The sequence below is a fragment of the Phascolarctos cinereus genome, unplaced genomic scaffold (assembly GCF_003287225.1).
Source record: "Phascolarctos cinereus isolate Bilbo 61053 unplaced genomic scaffold, phaCin_HiC Scaffold_9;HRSCAF=440, whole genome shotgun sequence".
Lineage (NCBI taxonomy): Eukaryota > Metazoa > Chordata > Mammalia > Diprotodontia > Phascolarctidae > Phascolarctos > Phascolarctos cinereus.
The window spans coordinates 203,193,752-203,213,385 of record NW_027556402.1 but is presented as its reverse complement, the minus strand read 5'-3'; the positions used below and the strand labels follow the sequence as shown (position 1 = coordinate 203,213,385).

Sequence of the window (19,634 nt, the reverse complement as noted above, 5' to 3'; positions counted from 1 at the left end):
CCCCTATCAGTGAAATCACAGGTCTTATTTTTTAAAAATGTGTTTAACATAAGGAATATGAAGACAAAATGCAAAGAGTCCCTGCCCTAGATATTACCTCTACTATTCTGTTAGAGGGAAACATGGGCACAGATAAGCAAGTACAAAGTAGGCAGAGTACCAACAACTCATGCCTGCTCTATTGCAATGTCCCTCCTATTGGTCTTTCTGCCCTAAGTCTCTTCCCACTCCTTCCCATTTTTCAGTCAGCTGATAAACTGATCTTCCTAAAGTACGAGTCTGATCATGTTCAATAATCAAACCACTCCAGTGGCTCCCTATTACCCCCAGATCAAATATAAAATTCTCTGGTTTTAAAAGCTTTCCGTAACCTGGTCCCTTCCTACCTCAGTGGTGACTGGCTCTCCATGACCCCATTTTGGGTTTCCTCAGCAAAGATACTGGAGTGGTTTGCCAATTCCTTCTCCAGTTCATTTTACAAATAAGGAAACTGAGGCAAACAGGGTTGCATAGCTGTTAAGTATCTAGACCAGATTTGAACTCCAGTCCTCCTGACTCCAAAGCTGGCATTCTAACCACTGTGCCATTACCTTCTGCAAGAAGTCTTTCCTGATCCCTCTTAATGCCAGAGCCTTCTCTCTGAGATTATCTCCAGTTTTTCCTGTTGTTTTTGCACACAGCAGTCTCTGTCATTAGGCTGTGAGCTCCTTGAGATCAGGGATTATTTTTGCCTACTTCCAGTGCTTACCACAGTGCCTGGTACACAGTAGGTGCTTAACAGATGCTTATTAACATGACTTGACATGAGGGATGTAGACATGAGGGATGAAGGAGAAGGAAGAATCCAGGAAGGCTCTGAAATTTTGAAGTTGCCTGCCTGGAGGGAAGTTTGAGAGAAGGGTGAGTTTAGTGGGAACAGATAATGAGTTCCATTTCAGATACGTTGAGTTTGAAGTGGGTTCCAAAAGGCAGTTGGTGATATGGAACCAGAGTTCAGGAGACAGATGATGGCTGCATATGTATATCTGGGAATCACCTGCATATCAGTACAGGCCAATTTAAGCCCTGAAAAGTGATAAGGCCACCAAGAGAGAAAGTGGTGATAGAAATGAGACTCCATGACAAAAACCTGAGGCGCACCCATACATAGGGTTCAAGAAACACGGATGATAATCCTGCAGAGAAGTCTGAGAGGGAACAGTCAGACAGACAGAAAGAGAACCAGGAGAGAAGAGGGTCATAAGTAGTCAAGAAGAAAGTATCCAGGAGGAGGGGGTGATAACCTCTATTTTCGGTGACAGCATTTCAAAGAGTTCAGAGAAAGGATAGGATTTCATGGGCTAATATTCAAGAGGAGTCAGTCCAGAAGAGATAGGCAGCCCTCAGAAATGGAAGTCTGACAATGGAAGCATGAAATTTCAGTGAGGAAAAGGCTGATCTGCCTAAGTAGACCAAGGGGGATTTTATACAGAGGGAATTCATTGACCAAATCATATTTTTTGTTGTAGAAAATGGAATCAAGAGCAAGTAATGGAAGATGAATACAAAACAGTGGCAAAGTCATGTAAGAATAAAATCAGGAATGCTAAAACTCAACAAGAGCTAAAGCTGCCAATGAATTCTAAGAAAGACAAAACCGACTTTAAATCTTAGTGGTTTCATGGGTAAGTGCAATCAATGATTGATTTACTGAGCACCTACTATATGCTGAGCATCTGGGTTACAAAGACAAACGTGAGAAGAAGATCACATCCTCAAGGAGTTAATGACATTGGGGAGACAAAGCACCCACATACAAGTATATACAGGAAGAAAGGAACAAGCATTTATTAAACACCTACTATGTGCAAGGTACACACAAAGCATTTGATAAATTTTATCTCATTTGATCCTCACAAAAACCCTGTGAGATAGGTGCTATTATTATCTGCATTTTACAGGTGAGTAAACTGATGTAAAAGGAGGTTAAGTTACTTGTCCAAGGTTAAACAGCTAGTAAACGGTCTGAGGCTGCATTTGAACTCAGGTCTTCCTGACTACAGGTCCAGCACTCTATCCAGTGTAACACCACCTAGTGGCCTCTAATTTATACAAAACATATACAAAGTAATGGGGGGAACGGAGGGGTGGGGGGGGTGGGAGATGCTAGTAACCTCAGGATCCCAGAAGACTTCATGTAGAAAGTGTCACAAACAGACATTTAAAGAAAACTAGGGAATCTAAGAGGCAAAGATGAGGAGGGAGGGCAATCTGAGTAGGACATGGGCTTGAAGGGGGGGAAGGGGCAGGCAGCCTGTGCAAAAGCAAATAGATGGGAGATAGACTGATATGTAAGAAACTGCAAGGCCAGTTTAGCTGTATTGTGGAGTGTATGAAGAGGAGTAATATACAATAAGGCTAGAAAGATGGGTTGGAGCCGGGTGGTAAAGGACTTTACATGCCAGACAGAAAATGAAGAGAGTGACATGGTCAGAAGTATGCTTTAAGGAAAATCACTTTGGCAGCCATGTGGAGGATGGATTAGAGGGATCTGAGGGTAAAAGATCAAAGAAGGGTCAGGTGTGCTATTCAGGGTAGACAGGTTAATGCCAGCAGACCATGGAGAGAAGGCAGAACTACTCAATTCTTTATGTTGCTATCTAAAAGAATGATCATTAGCCTGGGAAGGATAGAATAAAAATAGTTGATGGGATATTGAAGGGGCAGCTAGGTGAGGCAGTGGATAGAGCATGGGCCCTGGAGTCAGGAGGACCTGAGTTCAAATCTGGCCTCAGACACATAACACTTACTAGCTGTGTGACTCTGGGCAAGTCACTTAACCCCAATTGCCTCACTGAAAACAAACAAACAAACAAACAAAAAAAACCACAACCAAGCTAGGATACTGAAGACCAAGATGAGCAAGAAGATTATAAGAGAGAATCTAACTGGCCCCAGATAGTTCAAATCACCAGGCCCAAGTGAACTATTTTCCAACACACTGAGAAGGGTGACAGATATGACTGTGGAGCCGCTATCAATAATCTTTGAAAAATACTGGAGAACAAGAAAGATGCTTAATGATTGAAGAATGGAAAATATTGACTTGCTTCCCAACAAAAGAGAAAGAGGTTTATTTTCAAACTATAAGCTGATGTGCTGGTTTTGATTCCAGAAAAATTCTAGAATCTACCAGGCAGCTAGGTGGTGCAGTAGATAGAGTAAGGACCTGAGTTCAAATCCAGATTCAGACACTTACTAGTTGTGTGACCCTGGGCAAGTCACTTAACCCCAACTATCTAAAAAAAATCTAGAACCTACTATTAAAGGCCTAATTCGGGAACATTTGAAAAGGAGAAACGAACCCCCAAGAGCCAGGACAGCTTCAGCAAGAACAGTTCATGCCAGATAAACCTGATTTCCTTTTCTGTTATTTCCTTTGGGGGTCTTCTGGAAAAGATGAAGCCTAAGGCCCCTTCCAGCTCTAGATCCACAGCCTTCTGAGCTGTGAATTACCCTAGAGAAGAAAAGATCTGGAGGAAAGGGGTGAGATGGCTATGACAACCGTCTTCAAGCACCCAAGGGGCTCCTGTGTGAAAGAGGAAGGCTTGCTCTGCTGGACCTCAGAGGACAGAACTAGATGAAGCAAGAGGTGATTAAGTTGTAAAGAAGCAGATTTTAGCTCTAAAGTGAGGAAAAACCCTAACAGTCTGAGCAATCCAAAAGTGGCATGGCTGGTCCTGATGTCAGGAGGGCTGGAGAGACGGGCTGCAAAAGGACTCCTATTCAGACACGAGTTAGACTGAAGTCTCTTCCGACTCAGTGTCGGTTATTATGTCAGTTCCTTATAATTACGGATATTGTATATAATGATTTTGATATTCACCATGCCTATTCGTTTTCGCACGCTTTCACAACCCTCATCTCATTTCACAGACTCTCAGAGGCTGTTAGGGTGATGCTAGGCTGGATAGAGCTGGGCCCGGGGTCAGGATAAAATCCAACCTCAGACACTTATTAGTGGTATAACCCAGAGCAAGTCATGTAACTCCTCAACTGTAAAATGGAGATAATAACAGCACCTACCTCCAAGAGTTGTTGGGAGGATCCAATGAGATAATATTTGTAAAGCACATTTGTAAAGCCTGGTACATAGTAGGTGCTTAATTAATAAATATTTGTTCCTTCCTTCCTTCAGAGCTGGAAGAGATGAACCTCAAAGACCACCCCTGGGTCTATCTAATTCATAGCTGAACAAGAATGCCAGTGTGCAAAAGCCCTGTAAGTGCTAATCCAGCCTCCATGAGGAGACCTCTAAGAGGAGGAATCCCTCCACTTCTTGTGCAGCCTCTTCCACCCTGACTGTCAGGAAGCTTCTTCCTCTACTGAGCTGAAATCTGCCTCTATCCCTCTTCCACTCATTACTCCTCTCTTTGCCTTCTGGAGCAAGCAGAAGAACCTTTCTTCCACATGCCTGCTCTCCCATCCCCCCAAGTCACCTCTTCTCCAAGCTAGGTACCCTCAATTCCTTCAGCTGATCCTGGGTGTGGTTTCAAGTCCCCTCACCAACCTAATCACCCTTTTATGGAAATTCCTCAGCTCATCAATGTCCTTCCTAGAATATAATGGCCATAAGTGAACAAGATACCTCATTCTGGAAACTACGCCTCTCTTAATGAAGGTGAAAATAACAACAATAATGATAGTTAGCACTTAGGTTTGCCAGCACTTTAAGGCTGGCAAAGTATTTCACACATGTTATTTCAATTGATCCTTACAACAACGCTGGAGGGATATAAGTGCTATCATTATCCTCATTCTACAGATGAGGAAACTGAGGCTGAGAGAGGTTAAGTGATAAAATGGCCATTGTAATCATTCCTAGAATACCTATCTCATAGTGTTGTTGTGAGACTCAAATGAGATTGTGTATGTAAAGGAATGTGCAAACTTTAAAGCTATAAACATATGAGGGTCTTTTATTCCCTAATCTAGTAACCTTGCCAAAAAAAAATAAAAAGGAAATTAGATTAATCTGGCATTTTGAAAGGTTTTAATGTTGCCTTGTGTTTTTCATGCCAAGTCAATGCTGCTTCCCCCACCCTTTCCCCAAACCCTCCTGGTAAGAAAAACAAACCATAGCTCCTATATATCACAGCATATGTGACATTTTACACCCACACTCTTCTGAGAGGAGGGAAAGTCTGTTTCATCATCTATCCTCTAGGATCAAGATTGGTCAGCATGACCTGTTCTTGCTGAAGCCATGAAGACACACTGGCCCTTTGTGATCACTGCTTTCCTTTGTAAATGCTTAGACACTATCCCTTTAATAATGTTCTAGCATTTTGCTAAGAATTGAAGTCAAGCTCATCAGCCTATAGTTTGCAGACTTCACCCTCTCTCTTTTGATAATTAGAATGCCACCTGCCTTTCCATAGTTCTATGGTACCTTTTTCACATTCCCCAGGATTCTTCAAAAATCACCTACAGGAGTTTAGCTACGGGGCAGCTAGGGGGCGCAGTGGATAGAGCACTGGCCCTGAAGTCAGGAGGACCTGAGTCCAAATCTGGCCTCAGACCAAATACTTGACACTTACTAGCTGTGTGACCCTGGGCAAGTCACTTAACCCCAATTGCCCCCCCCAAAAGTAATTTTTATTCATAGCAGCTCTTTTTGTGGTGGCAAAGAATTAGAAATTGAGAGGATGCCCATCCATTGGGGAATGGCTGAGCAAGTTGTGGTACATGAATGTAATGGAATACTATTGTGCTATAAGAAATGATGAACAGGCTGACTTCAGAAAAACCTGGAAAGACTTATATGGTCTGATGCTGAGTGAAGTGAGCAGAACCAAGAGGACTTTGTACACACTAACAGCCTCGTTATGTGATGACTAATATTGTTAAACTGAACCCTTCTCAGCATTACAAGGATCTAAGACAATCTCCAGAGGCCTCGGGATGGAAAATGCTGTCCATATCCAAAGAAGGAACTATGGAAGTCGAACCACTATCACTTATTTTTACCTTCTGTTGAGTTTTGTTTCACTTTCTGATGGTTCCTTCTATTGGTTTTAATTTTTACTTACAACTTCACTAATGTGAAAATATATTTAATGGGTATGTAAATGTAAATCCTATATATCAGACTGTGCGCCGTCTTGGGAAGGGGGAGGAAAGGGGAGAAAAATTTTCAACTCAAAAGCATATGGAAGTGATTGTTGATAAATCAAAATAAATTAATAAAATTTAAAAAATTAAAATAAAATAAAAATAAATTTTTTAAAAAAGCAGTTTAGCTACCACATCTCCCCATCTATTTGCTCAATGAATTCTTACCCATTCTTTAAAGGCTACCTCAAATGCCACCTCTTCCATAAAGACCTCTGAGCTCTGATTAGTGAGCTTTATCTTGCCCAGTCCAAAGCCTGCCATGCCATTTCCTAGGCATCTCCAAGCCGTGCTGCCTATATTCCAGCTTCCTTCTCTCCTCCCCACCCCTCACTGGAACTTTGACTTTTGCCCCTAAGACTTTAGGTTCTCTTTGTTTGTTTGTTTATTATTTATTTTTAACATTATTTCAAAAATTTTTTGAGTTGCAAATTCTCACCTTCTCTCCAATCCCTCTGCCACCCATTAAGAAGGCAGACAATATGCCATCAATTAGATTTCAAACCCCTGCAAAACATATGACTTCAGGTTCTGATTGGTGAGGTCAACCTTACGTTACTGGGTCTCAAACCCCCTATTCCACTTCCTGTCCATCTCTGAACTCTGGCTTCCTCTTCCTTCCACTGGAACTCTCACTTTCCCAATCTAGATCCTCTCTTTGTGCTGTCTTCCCCTATTATAATGTGAAGTCCTCAAAGGCAGGGACAAAGTTTGCTTGTTTTCCCCCCATCACTTAGCACAATAATAATAATAATAATCACTTAGCACATAGTAAGCACTGAATAAATTTTTTCCCTTCATTCTTTCTTCACTCATCCATTCATTCATAAAACCTTCCACAATCCCAGGGGTCTGTAATAACCTTCATTCTCAGAACTCACACAGCACTGGGTTTGTTTGCTTTTTTTCCTTTGGCACATCTCCGATGCAATTACCATATATTATTTTGTACAGTTATCTATGTTTATGTTATCTTACACCATAAGTCCGAGGAGGGCAGGGACTTTAATGTGTCCTTTCTAAACTTTTATTTCCAATAGCACCAAGCACCTAATAATAAAATAGTAATAATAAAAACATTAGGGCGACTAAATGAACCAAGTTACATCAGCTGCCCACACATTTAATTCTTTCCTTAAATTGTGAACAGACAATCTTAAGTCACTGAACCATTTTATTACTTTTTCATTTACACCCTGAAATTGTTGATTTTCACAAATGCCCTGTGAGGTAGGTTAGGCAGGCAGATGTGATCTCCATTTTACATATGGGGAAACTGAGGCTTCCAGAAGCTTGAAGGAGGTCACACAGATAGTAAGTGGGATTGTAAACCAGCACCAGGTCTTCTCATTCCTGGTCTAGTTTTTTTTTTCTCCATTACCCCACAGCTCTCTGGGTAAATGCCTTGGACCCTCCATTTGTACTTAGCCTTATTCTGCCTCAATACTAAATTCAAATTTTCGGCTCCATCAAAGCAGACCTCCTCCAATTCATCCCAATTTTGGAGCCCTGACTAGGCAGTTTCCCTTGCCTGGGACAAGCTCCCCCATTTACTAGTTGAGGCCTTCCCAATATCTAGGATACCTTCCTTCACCAACCGCTAGGCTCTACCAACAGCACTTACTGGAGTTCACAGCTAAACATAGGCTTCCATGTAAGTGATCCCTTATAAAGCAAACTCAGCCTAGAAAAATTTGCTATTCTGCAATTCCTCACAGTAGGGGGCACATGTGTTAGACATTACTCAGTCTCTTGCAGTGACTAATTTTTGATGTCCCATTATCATTCTGCCTCTGGGTTATGTGTTGGCTAGATCCCTATAAACTCTGAGAGCAGCCCCTTCCCCTGGTTCCATAGCACACCGATCTCCCCTTCCCTCAATTCTATCACACATTTCTTTTCCCCAGGACATGTCTTCCTCCTTTCCCATTACATAGCTTCTTCTCCCATAACAGTGTCTTTCTTTACTCCCCAAATGCAATTTCCCCCCACCAAAAAACCACTCACAATAAAACAGACTCCCTCCTCTCACTGGAGCCCAAAACCAAGACACTTATCTCCCTACATATGCATACACAGGCACAAATAACACACAAGCACACACTCCAACACCTATACCTGGCCACACATGCATATACTCTCAAACACACAAACACATACATGTACACACACACAAACACACGCACACATTCTTCCCAGGACCTTCTCTCTCTCTCTACCTGTCTATAATGACGGGGTCAGATGGCGTCTCGTTCCGGTTGCCACAACTCTTCTTATCACAGCAGCGGCTGTCAGGAGAGAAGGACAGAGTTGTAGAGTCAGGAATGCCAGGAGTGAACTTTGCGAGGCATCATGGTGTAAGAGAAAAGGCACTTGACATGAAATCAAGAGGATGTGGGTTCAGATCCCATGTCAGTCATGGACAAACTGTGTGACCCTAAACAAGTCACTTAACCTCTCTGTGCCTCAGTTTCCTCATCTGTAAAATGAAAGGGTTGAAAGTCAAATGCCTCTAAGTCCTTTTAATCTCTAAATCTATGATCCTATGGCCTCTAGTTCAATCTCCACTCACCTCTGCCACTTACTTACCTGTGTTACCTTAGACAAGTCATTTAAATCTCATTTTTACCATTTGTGAAGTGATGGCATTTGTACTAGGTGACCTTTAGAGACCCTTCCAACTCTAAATCCAGGAACTTTCCCTATAACACCCTCTCCAATGGTCATTCAACTTCCATTTCAAGACCTCCAATCAGCTAGTTACTTACCAAGGGAGCCCATTCTAGGATTGTTGTCGTTCGGTCATTTAAGTCATGCCTGACTCTTCCTGACCCCATTTGGGGTTTTCTTGGCAGAGACACTGGAGTGGTTTGCCATTTTCTTCTCCAGCTCATTTTACAGATGAGGAAACTGAGGCAAACCGGGTGAAGTGACTTGCCCAGGGTCACACAGCTAGTGTCTGAGGCCAGATTTGAAGATGTTCTCCTGACTTCAGGCCTGGAGCTCTATCCACTGCACCACCTACCATCCCTCTATTTCACTGTTATGTAAGTCTAATTAGGACTTAAGACTTACTGTTAGGAAGTTAATAATAATAACAGTTAACATTTATACAGCACTTTAAGATTTGTAAAGTGCTTTGCAAATATTATCTTATTTGATCCTCACAACAACCCCAGGAGTAGGTGTCACTGTTATTCCCATTCTGAGGTAACTGAGAAAACTGAGGCAGATAGTGGTTAAGTGACTTGTCCAGGGTCACACAGCTAGTAAGTGTTTGTGGCAGGACTGAATTCATGCTTTCCTAACTCCATGGCTAGTGCTCTCGCCACTGGGTCACCTGTTGTCTCTTGAAATTATCGCCCTCCTGAGAAGTAAGGAGAGTAAAATGGGGGGGAGAATGAGAAAGAGGACACAGAAGTCAGGAAAGACAGTGGGATGGGGGAGAGAAGGAAAATGAGGCAAAGGAAAAGGCAAGAACGGATATCAGGGGCATAGGGGAAGAAAGAGGAAGAAAACTATCACTATGGAAATTGTTTTTACCCAAGAAAAGTACCACAAACTGTGCTTGAGGGAAGGAGTATGAAACAGGCCCTCCTGGAGGCCAGGGAAGTGGGGAGAGGAGTGGAGGAAGCCACCCTGTGTGTGGGGACACACTGACCCCATGACATCAAAAGGAGGCACTTGCCCCTGTCTACCAATCGGCAGCTTCTGATTTTAACTAATTATTATTCCTAAATATGTGCTAAGATCTGTTGTTGTTCCCACAGTCCTAAGGGACTGCAAATGCCATTGGGGACCTCTAACTTTATTGCCCTCTAAACTTGGTGCCTTGGACAAAACCCTGATCTCCCCACCCTAGTCCCGTTTCTAAAAGAAAGTGAGAAAGGTAAAAAGAATTGAGGCAAGGAAGGAGAGGGAATGGATTTCCCTCAGGGTAGGATGCCTGTCCTTCATTCCTCCTCAAAGCTGGAGGAATGGGTAGGGATACAGAAAGTTGATCCCCACAGATGTTCAGAAAAGCTACAACTGGGATAGGAGGAAGAGAGAAGAAATGGGGAACAAAAAGGCCAGGAGTCACCACTGGTCTCTTCGTATTTATGAAAGAGTGTTCTCCATCTAAATTCCTGCCCGTGTATGGGTTGAGCATCCTTTCCAACTTTGGGATTTTAGAATTATATGAAACTATAACTGGGGCTTTGTTTTTCTTGCTTTCTTAGTGGGGGGTGAGAAGAAGTAAATGTTGAAAATAAAATGGAATTTTAAAAGAATTCTAGGAAACTGTGGGTAAAATAAATACGTATATAGTTTCCCACTGACTCCAGTTTAAAGATCAAAAAGTACATTCTGGAGCTCTGTCAAAAGCTATATTGTCTATCAGGCCAGGAACACACATAAACAGGGCCCCCTCCCAGCCGGCAGACAGGCTCATAGGAAAAGGTGGATCCTTGGTGCTCTGGAAAGAAACCATCTAACCTCGAATCTCAAGAGACCCAAGAAAGACAAGGGCCCTCTCACCTCCCACTGCCACCATGCCCAGCTCCTTCTTTCCTGGAGGTGAGAGAAGGCTCTCTATCTTTCTACCACTGCCCAGACATACACTTCCTTTTTACTTGGTATGCACAGAGCCGGTCTTGGGGAAGAGTCAAACGTTTGTTTCTCTTTGCCCTTTCCCTCCCCAGCCCTGAGAGAGGAGGGGAGAGAAAACATTGCAAGGATAGGGAGACCACTCTGCATCCATCCATGCCTGGAAGGATCCTGTCCAATCCCATCTATGGGTTGCCTCAATTTGCACAATAAATGTATTTTTGAGATGTTTATTCACTCATTTGGTGTAAATCAAATGTTTCTAAATGCAATTCTCTTTCCCATGTCCTGGGGGAGCATGCCTTTTTTTTTTTAAGGGATATTATTGTGAATTCTTATTTAACATGAAGAATACCCCATAATTGAACTTGTATGTAAAAACAGATTTCAATATGTTGGGTTTGGTTTAAGCAGAGACCTCCGGGAATAGACCTATTCTATGTGGCTGAAACTAGAGCACAGAACTTGGAACAATACGAGTGGGGAAGTTCCAGGAAAACAGATTTTTGGCTCAGGACAACAAAGAACCCTCTAACAATTGGAGCTGTCCAACAATTGGGCCAGCTGCCTTATGAAGCAATGAGCTTTCCGCCAATGGAAGTGTTTACACTAAAGGCTAGAAGGCGACCTGTCGGAGAGGTTGCTGAGGTGATGCCTGCCCTGGAAGAGGGTGCAGCTACTGGACCTCTGAGGTCCCTTCCCGCTCTGAAAGCCTGAATTCTCACCATACAGCTATGGACAGAGCTGGGGTAGCTAGGTCTTTGAGAAGCAGAGATAGGAAGAAAAGAAGCCCTACCCTCTACCCCTACCCCTACCTAGGTCTAGGCTAGAAAGGGTTATTGCTCTGTCCAGGCCAGACCACACCTGACCACACCTGACCACCTGCCTCTCCACTTCCCTCCCAGTCCTTAGGCGCCACTCCCCACAGCCTTGTTCCTTGCCTCCCCTTTTCCCCCACCCCCCCCATCTCTGGAGTCCCCTTCCCTCGGGCCCCAGCTCATTAGTAAAAGTTCCTGCAGCTCAATTAGCGGTGACAGGATGACTCTCCTGTGCGCAAACACGGCTCGAGCGGCACAAACAGCCCTGGCTAATGGGGCCTCTGGGACCCGCCAGCTCAGCTAGTGCCCCGGAGGCCCTCCCCTCCTCCCCATTCTTCCTCCGCCCCCCCTCCCCCTTAGCCCTGCCATAGGGCCAGGGACAGCTTAAGTAACCGGCCCAGAGGTAGAGGAGAAGGGTTTGAGGCCTGAAGAGCCGGTGTGGACACTACCCCTACCCACCCCATCATTTCGTTCCAGCCTTGCAGGGTTCCAGCCTACACTGCTCCATGGGCCAGCAACATGGGCATCTGAAGGAAGGTCACCCCAATTCGGGTGAGGTCTTCCCTGACCCCTCCCCACCCAGTTGTCTTGACCCTTCAGTACACTCACCTGCACATGATCTCATGGGTGAGAAGGACACGGCACATCTCCGGGTTCTTGTCCTGCCCCTCGTAGATGATGGCCTGAAGGGACAGGGGGCAACAGACCAGTTGGACAGAAGGGGAGGGAGAAGAGGGAAAAGGAAGAGCAAGCCACAAAGGACCCACACTTCCACCTCTCACCAGGTAGTGGAAAGAGCTCTGGATTTGGAATCAGGAGACCTGAGTTCAAATCCCAGTTCTGACTAGCTGGGTAACAGTTGGGCAAGGCACTGAAACTCTCTAAACCTCAGTTTTCTAATATGTAAAATAAAGATGTCACTAGCACTACTGCCATGAAGGATTGTTGTGAGGAAGGGGCTTTGTATACTTTAAAGCACAAGAGAAAAGTGAGTTATTGGCATGGAATCTTGCCTAAAGAGCCTGCTTTGGAGTCAGGAAGAACTGAGTACAAGTCTCACCTCTGACACATACTGGCTGTGTGACCCCTAAACTCAGAATTGCCCCAGGCAAATTCTGAAACCATAAATTTCATAACAGTAACAGATCTGAACTGGTAAATGGTGTTAGGAGTTCCCTATACCAATAAAATTATAGGTCCAAACTATTATCTGCATATATGTGTGTGTGTATGTACATGCACACATACATATATACATATATGTGTATGTGTACATATAATTATTATTATTTATTATTAGAATTCACTTCTCCTAACCCTCTGACCTGTGGTGACTGTCCCAGGAGGGAGGATATCTGGGAAGATGCCTTGATGGTAGCTGCTTTGAGCTACGGGACAAAACCAGGGCTCTGGACAGAGACGGGGGTAGCAAACCTCCAGAGCTACCTAAAGCTAGTGAAGAATCAGGGTGAAAGGGGGAATTCTTTGGGGGCATAAGTGTGAAAAAGAAGCTACAGTGGGTCACCCCTCTCTGCTTCCCTTCTGTTGGGAAGTTTCTTCTTTGATTGTCCACCGGCTCCTTTAGAAAAGCTGTAGCAAGGACTGAAAAGTCAAGGTACATCCAAAGTCCACCCTGGCTTTCACCACAGGGATGGGTATACTTTGGGGTTTATGAACTTGGTTGTTTTTTTAATGTTCTGATAACTGTATTTCAATATAATTGGTTTCCTTTGTAATCCTATGCATTTTATTTTATGCTGAAAAAATATGGTGCTGAGGAGTCTTTTGGCTTCACCACATTGCCAAAGGGATCCATGACACACAAAAAGATGAAAAATGTCTGGGATATGATCCAGACTTGTGATTTTTTTTTTTTGGCATAAGGAACTCCTGGGTGGGGAAACACCTACCAGTGAAAGTCAGTACCTTCTCTGAAATGTATAGCTTTAAAGAGCTGCCCAGAGAGGAGCGAGGTTAAGCGACTTGCCAGGGGTCACACAGACAGTATGTGTTGGAGGCTAGGGCTGAAACCCAGGGCTTTCTGGTTTCGAGGCCAGCACTCCATCTACTATACCACACAGCCTATCACAGGTTTCCTCATAAAACCAAAAAGTAGGGGAGTAAAGAGCCTTCTCCTTGGGTTGCCCCATGAATTGAAGTGAAGAGAGACAGGTCTATAAACCCCCAACCCAGATATGAATCCTGTTCTCAGCTTTGACCAGTCATCCCTCCACTCACTTGCCTTTTCCCTCTGCCAGCCCAGCCATTCTCCCTGCTACCTAGATGGTCCCCTAAGTAGCCCCATTTACAGCAAGAAGGTCATCTGAACACTGGCTTAATGTGGGCACGTCTATTGCGTGCCTATTATTAATACTGCTAAAATCCAAGTAATCATCTTTACTCCAAGTTAGTCCCATCTCTAACTTCCCTCTTTCAGAGGATGCTGCCATCATTCTCTTACACACTCTGACTCAGTTGCCCCCAAGCATCTTTGGTTCCCATCACTGAAAGCCAATCAATGGCTGAGTCTCATACCTCTCCCTTTTCATTTCCACCGATGCCACACCCCCATGACTCTCCCTCTGCCTCAGCTATTATCTCCCTGCCTCTAGTTTTTCTCTTTCCTGATTCAACTTTCTTAGGCAGAACTCTGATCACATGTCTTCAGTGGCTCCTCATTGTTTCACCAGGGAAATCCCCCTCTAGGAGGCTGGGAAGCTTTCCACAGTCAGCCTACAAGTTGTGGCTTCCTGGATTTCCCAGCAGAAATCGGGGGTGCACCTGGCTCACCTTTCTTCCACTTCTAACCACCCCACCCACTCAGGGCCTTGGCTACTTGCACCCATTACACCATACCTGGTATCAAGAGGTTTCTGGGAAAGGAAAGCTCCTCTTCACAAAAAAAGTATTAGCCCACTGGCTTATAGGATCAAGGCCAAATTCTGGATCCTGGCATTCAAGGCCCTCCACAATGGGACAGTATTCGACTTTTCATTCTTGTCTTCCACTACTCCCTTACAGAGATCCCTAAATTCAAATCAAAGTGGTCTGCTCCTTTCCCCACAAAACCACCACTCCACATAGCTAAATCCTGCCTTCATTTAAAGTCCAAATTTAGCATCACCCCATCCAACCCCATCTCTAAACCTTCTCCAACTGTTCCAGACTACCAGAGATCCCTTAAGCTCTTCATGGGGAACTTTGCCGATCCTGCCTTATTTTATTATCTTTTATGTAACTGTCTCCTCAACTGGGCTATAAAATTCTAAAGCAGTGTCTTGTTCGTCTCTGAATTCCCCCTCCCCCCCACAGGACCTAGCCCAGTGCTCCACTCATAGTAGGCAATCATGGATTGTCAGCTGATAAAAGGATCTCATATCTCCTCCTCACTTTTATCTCCTTTCAACCTCTCATCCTACCTGATACTAGGAAACAACCTTGAAGGAAAGGGGAAAGGGAAAAAGGGGTAAAGGCCTCAAAAATTCCCACCAGGCCTCTCATTATCACTATTCCTATCCCACCCGCAACCATCCTGGGCTTTGCACACAGCCAAATATTAATCCAGACAGTCTCTTTTGTAATGGAAGTAAATGAATGAGGCAATGGGCAGGCCCAGAAGGAGAATTCCCCCAGTAAGTCCCAGCCCAAGGTCACCCAGCTGGTCAGTGGCAGAGCTCAGACCAGAACCCTAGTCTCCTGAGCACAATATAACACAGAGAGCACTTAGACAACAATACACACACTGAGTACAACTGGGCAAATAACCATATCCACATTAATGAAACCCAGAAAAACACACAGAAGGACAAAAAATCAGAAGGGAACACGGACACAAACAGGACTATTTAGTTACTAGCTTATTAAAATTGATATTCACATTTTTTAAAAACTGTAAATACAATTTTTTGCAATCTCATTATAATCATTTTTATTCTAATCTGTGTATTTGGACTTTTGCATTTGTTGGTTTCTACTATTTTTTTGTATTTGTTTTGCTTTTTGGTGAGGCAATTGGGGCTAAGTGACTTGCCCAGGGTCACACAGTTAGTAAGTGTCAAGTGTCTGAGGCCAGATTTGAACTCAGGTCTTCCCGACTCCAAGGCTGGAGTTCTATCCACTGTGTCACCTAGCTGCCTCTCTCTGGTTTCTACTATGCTGATAATGCATTACAACAAAATGTTTTGGAAAAGTACTACTCTTGGATTCAGAGGCCTGAGTTCAAATACCAGCTACCCTGAGCAGGTAACGATTTCTATGGGCCTTGGTTTCTTCCTCTGTAAAATGAGGGGGATTGCACAAATTGATCTCTAAGGCTGCTTCTAGCTCTAAATCTCGTGCCCCTATGATTTTGAGCCCACTGTCTTCCTACTTCTACTAGCCAACCTTCCCCCAACCCTATCCAACTCCTCTAAACAATCATTAGCGCTTATTGCCAGTACTACAATGTTTAGGGCTTAATTGTGTGAAGTCTTAAATTGTTCTCTAATTATTTCTATGCACATCTGGTCTCCCCAGGTAGATTATATCCTGCTGGAGGGCCGAGATCCAGCCTCATCTGTGGGTTGTAGCTTCTCAGCACCTTGGACAGTACCGGGGGTCATAGTAAACACTCAATAAAGTGGGAGTTCTGGGGTGAGAGATGGAGAGCTGGGCAAACTGCAGAAAGGCAAAAGTAGGGATAAATGGAACCAGCTCAGCTGGGGTCAGAATGACCTCGGTTGGCTTGTGACCACACAAGCCCGCTCCAAAGAGGCCCCCAAACAAAAGCAGGAGACTTGGAGAACAGAATGGGCTTCTCCTCCCTCCAGCTCACCTGCTTAGACATGGAATCGATGAGTCGAACGTACAGGTCTTGTTCAGTGCGGATCCCTGGGAACAAAAAGGAGGGGGAAGAATCAGGTCTGACTGCGATGGCCAAGGAAAGGGGATTCTTTGAAGTCTTAGGGTTCTTTACCTCCCTCCTAGGACCTGGAACTAAAGAAGTCCTGAGGCTATATATGCACATGACATTCATAGCCAGCCCGAAAATTTCTCCCTTGGGAAGGACAAGGAACAAGTGGACAAGACAGGACAGGCTAGGACAGAGCAGAATGGGCTCGGGCAGGCCAATCTATGATGAGATGGGAAAGCAGGGAAGACTTATCTGGAGCAGGGCAGATTGTTACTGAGGAGGGCATGAAGGATGGAAGCAGAGCAGGAGGGTGGGCAGCAAAGCAGGATGAACTGGGCAAGGCAGTGAAGACTGGGCTAGGACGGGAAGCCTAGGACCAGGACAACTCACCATTGCTGTAGAGCAGTTGCAGCCGGTAATGGATGCCATTATTGGTTTTCTCTCCACTGTGTTCCTAGAGAGACAGGAGAAAGTGCTGAGGATGGGGGCCAGGGAGAATTCCCCCAACATTCAGCCACCTCAGCTGTAACCTGGGGTGAGGGGAAGAAACTTGCTCCCACAGACCCAAGGACAATCACCCTTTCCCTCCTGGCTGCCACCTCTGGCTATGCATCATACTCTCCCCTCTCCAGGCTGGCTCTAAAAGTTTTCCAAAGAATGAAGTTCATACACAGAGCCAAGCTAACTGCCAACTCCCCTTACCCGCTCTTTTTCCACAAAGTCGATGAAGGCTGTGCGCTCGATCTCCACCGGCTGTCCCTGTCGGTCATACATGGCCAACACGAAGTGGAAGAAGTTGGATTTGCGAAGATTGGAAGGTGGCTGCTTCTCAAAGTGAGCCCGAGCCAGGCCCACACCACTGTGGGGACAGGGGGAAGGGGAGGAGATATTAGCCTGGGCTCCCAATACTTTCTATGGGGAGAGAGATGGGGTAGGCAGGCCACGATCCAGCAGTCCCTGCTGTAAACTAGGTCTGAAGACTTTAAGAAAAACTGAATCTAAATGAACAGAGGGTTGTTTTGTTTTCTCCCTGACCAGTGATTTCACAGAAATCCTGGTGATGAAAGTCCCCCTACCAATACAGATTGGCACCTAATTTGCAACGTACAGTCTTGGTTGCTTAGGACACTGAGAGGTTAAGACTGGCCCAGGGTCACACAGCCAGCATGTGCCAGAATCTTGACTTGATCCTAGGTGTTCCTGACTCCCACGGCTCTCGATAGCCACTCTGCTACATGGCCTTGGGGAAGGATGTGGGGAGTCAGAAATTGGGAAGGGTAGTTATTCTGGGTCAGCTCCACTACCTCCCCTCTCTTCTTCCTCCTCCCAACCCCCTTCCCATTCATTCATTAATTTATTCATTCAACAGACATTTTATTAAATGCTGGCTAGGTGCAAGGATCTCTGTTCTAAGAGGTGAGGGTCATTTAGGGGAGCCTCTGATCACAGAGCATGGACAAGTCCTTTGCCCCACAAAGTTCCCCTCAGTGATACATGATGGCTCAGCCATCCAAGGCGCTAGGCTTCAGCCCAGCTTCTCTAAATGTCTTCGTGATCATTCATTCACATTACTAAGCAGTTCCCATCCCAGCAGGCTTTCCCCTAACAGCTCCCTGGGCAGCTGGATTTACCACAAACTGCTTTACAGATAACTTTTCAGGAACACAGCTTTTGCCCAAAGGAGGCATTAGGGCCTATGTGACTAGAGTACATGTATGTTTTCTGGGCCAGTTCAGAGAGGACAGACACAGGCAAAAAGCTCTGAGGGGCTGTCAGGGTCAAGATGGAAAAGCCTGAGAACAGACTGATGCTACTGCATCCCTGGAGATGGAGTGGCCTTCAGTGATCCTTGGACGAGGCAAACCAAGGTTTCATCAGCTCTCACCATGCCTAGTTTAGTGCTCAGATTCCAGAGGGTCAGAGAGAGATGTTGAGGCATTGGGAAGGAAGTTAGTGCAGGGTGCACAGTGAAGGCAGCCGAGTGGGGCCAGGAGAGGAGCACAAGATAGCCCCTACTTCCTGGGGTAGGCCACAGATTGGAGGGACAGAGAGGGGTGCAGACCCCTCCCACTCTCTAGAAGCCAAGGCTTATGAACACCTTAGTAGACTGCTAGCCAGACTTTGAGCCCAACTTTGCCAGAAGGAAGAAGAGGAGGCTGAGGTGGAGGGGGAACACCATCTTAGCCTACATGTAGAGAATGAATGTTTTCTAGCACTTGGCCCACTGGAGAAAGGGGGAGGGTTGGGGCAGGGGTGGGGGATGGGGCTCTCTGAAGCCATCAGACTGTGACCACAGGGATGAGAAAGGAAAGAGATAAATGAAAGGATCAATTCTGGGTATACTGTTCCAATTCTCACGGCCTCTCCCTCCCCAACTCCCCCATAACTGGAACCTGAGACAGCTAGGCTTAAACTCTGTCTCAGACACTTCCTAACTGTGTGATCCCGAGCACTTACCCCTTTCTCAGTCTCAGTTTCCTCATCTGTAAAATGAGGATAATAATAGCACCTTCTTCACAAGGTTGGTAGATTAAATGAGAACTTACGTTAAACACTTAGCAAACTAAAGCATTATATAAATGCAATCATGAGGAATCCTCACCCCATTGAGAAAGGCGCTCCCCCAACCAGGACCCTCCCTACTTCCCCCAGATTCCTGTGGCCCTTTGCAGAGGAAGGAATCCAATGCAGCCATTGCTGCATGAGGTGGGAGAAAAAAAATTTTAAGGCCCCTGAAGTAGGTAGCTAGGGAAGATGTCCACTCTTGAGCTAAGGGGAATATCCCAGCTGTGGCAAAGATGCCAGGTTTCCTTCTGTTCTCATTAAAAACAGTCCCTGAATAGTGGGGAAAGCCAGACAGCAGCCAGAGGCCCCACCTCTGTATGTCTGAGGGAAGCATTATAGGGAAGGAGAGAGTGCTAAATAGAAACTCAGCGCCATTCCTGCTCATTCTTTAGTGCCTTCTAGCTCCATCTAGGCACTCCTACTACCCTTGTGGAAAAGATAAGATAGATGGGATTCAGAAGTGACTGAATGACCCAGCCCAAAGAGTAGCCGTGAAAGAGTGGATATCAACTTGGAGGGCCATCTCCAGTGAGATTTCTCTTTGACCCTATGTTATTGAATGGATTTTTTAAAGGTTTTTATTTATTTTCGGGAAAGGGAGGCAATTGGGGTTAAGTGAC

At 45.0% G+C, this 19,634-nt stretch overlaps 1 protein-coding gene across 1 annotated transcript in view; it reads right to left on the bottom strand.

Annotated features, from left to right (window-relative positions):
• Nucleotides 1-19,634, bottom strand: part of EBF4 (EBF family member 4) — a 106,058-nt gene that overhangs the window by 64,817 nt on the left and 21,607 nt on the right. The window contains 5 exon segments of the mRNA XM_078148632.1: nucleotides 8,373-8,441; nucleotides 12,168-12,241; nucleotides 16,372-16,427; nucleotides 16,840-16,903; nucleotides 17,152-17,308. Of these exon segments, the coding sequence (XP_078004758.1) occupies nucleotides 8,373-8,441; nucleotides 12,168-12,241; nucleotides 16,372-16,427; nucleotides 16,840-16,903; nucleotides 17,152-17,308 (420 nt within the window).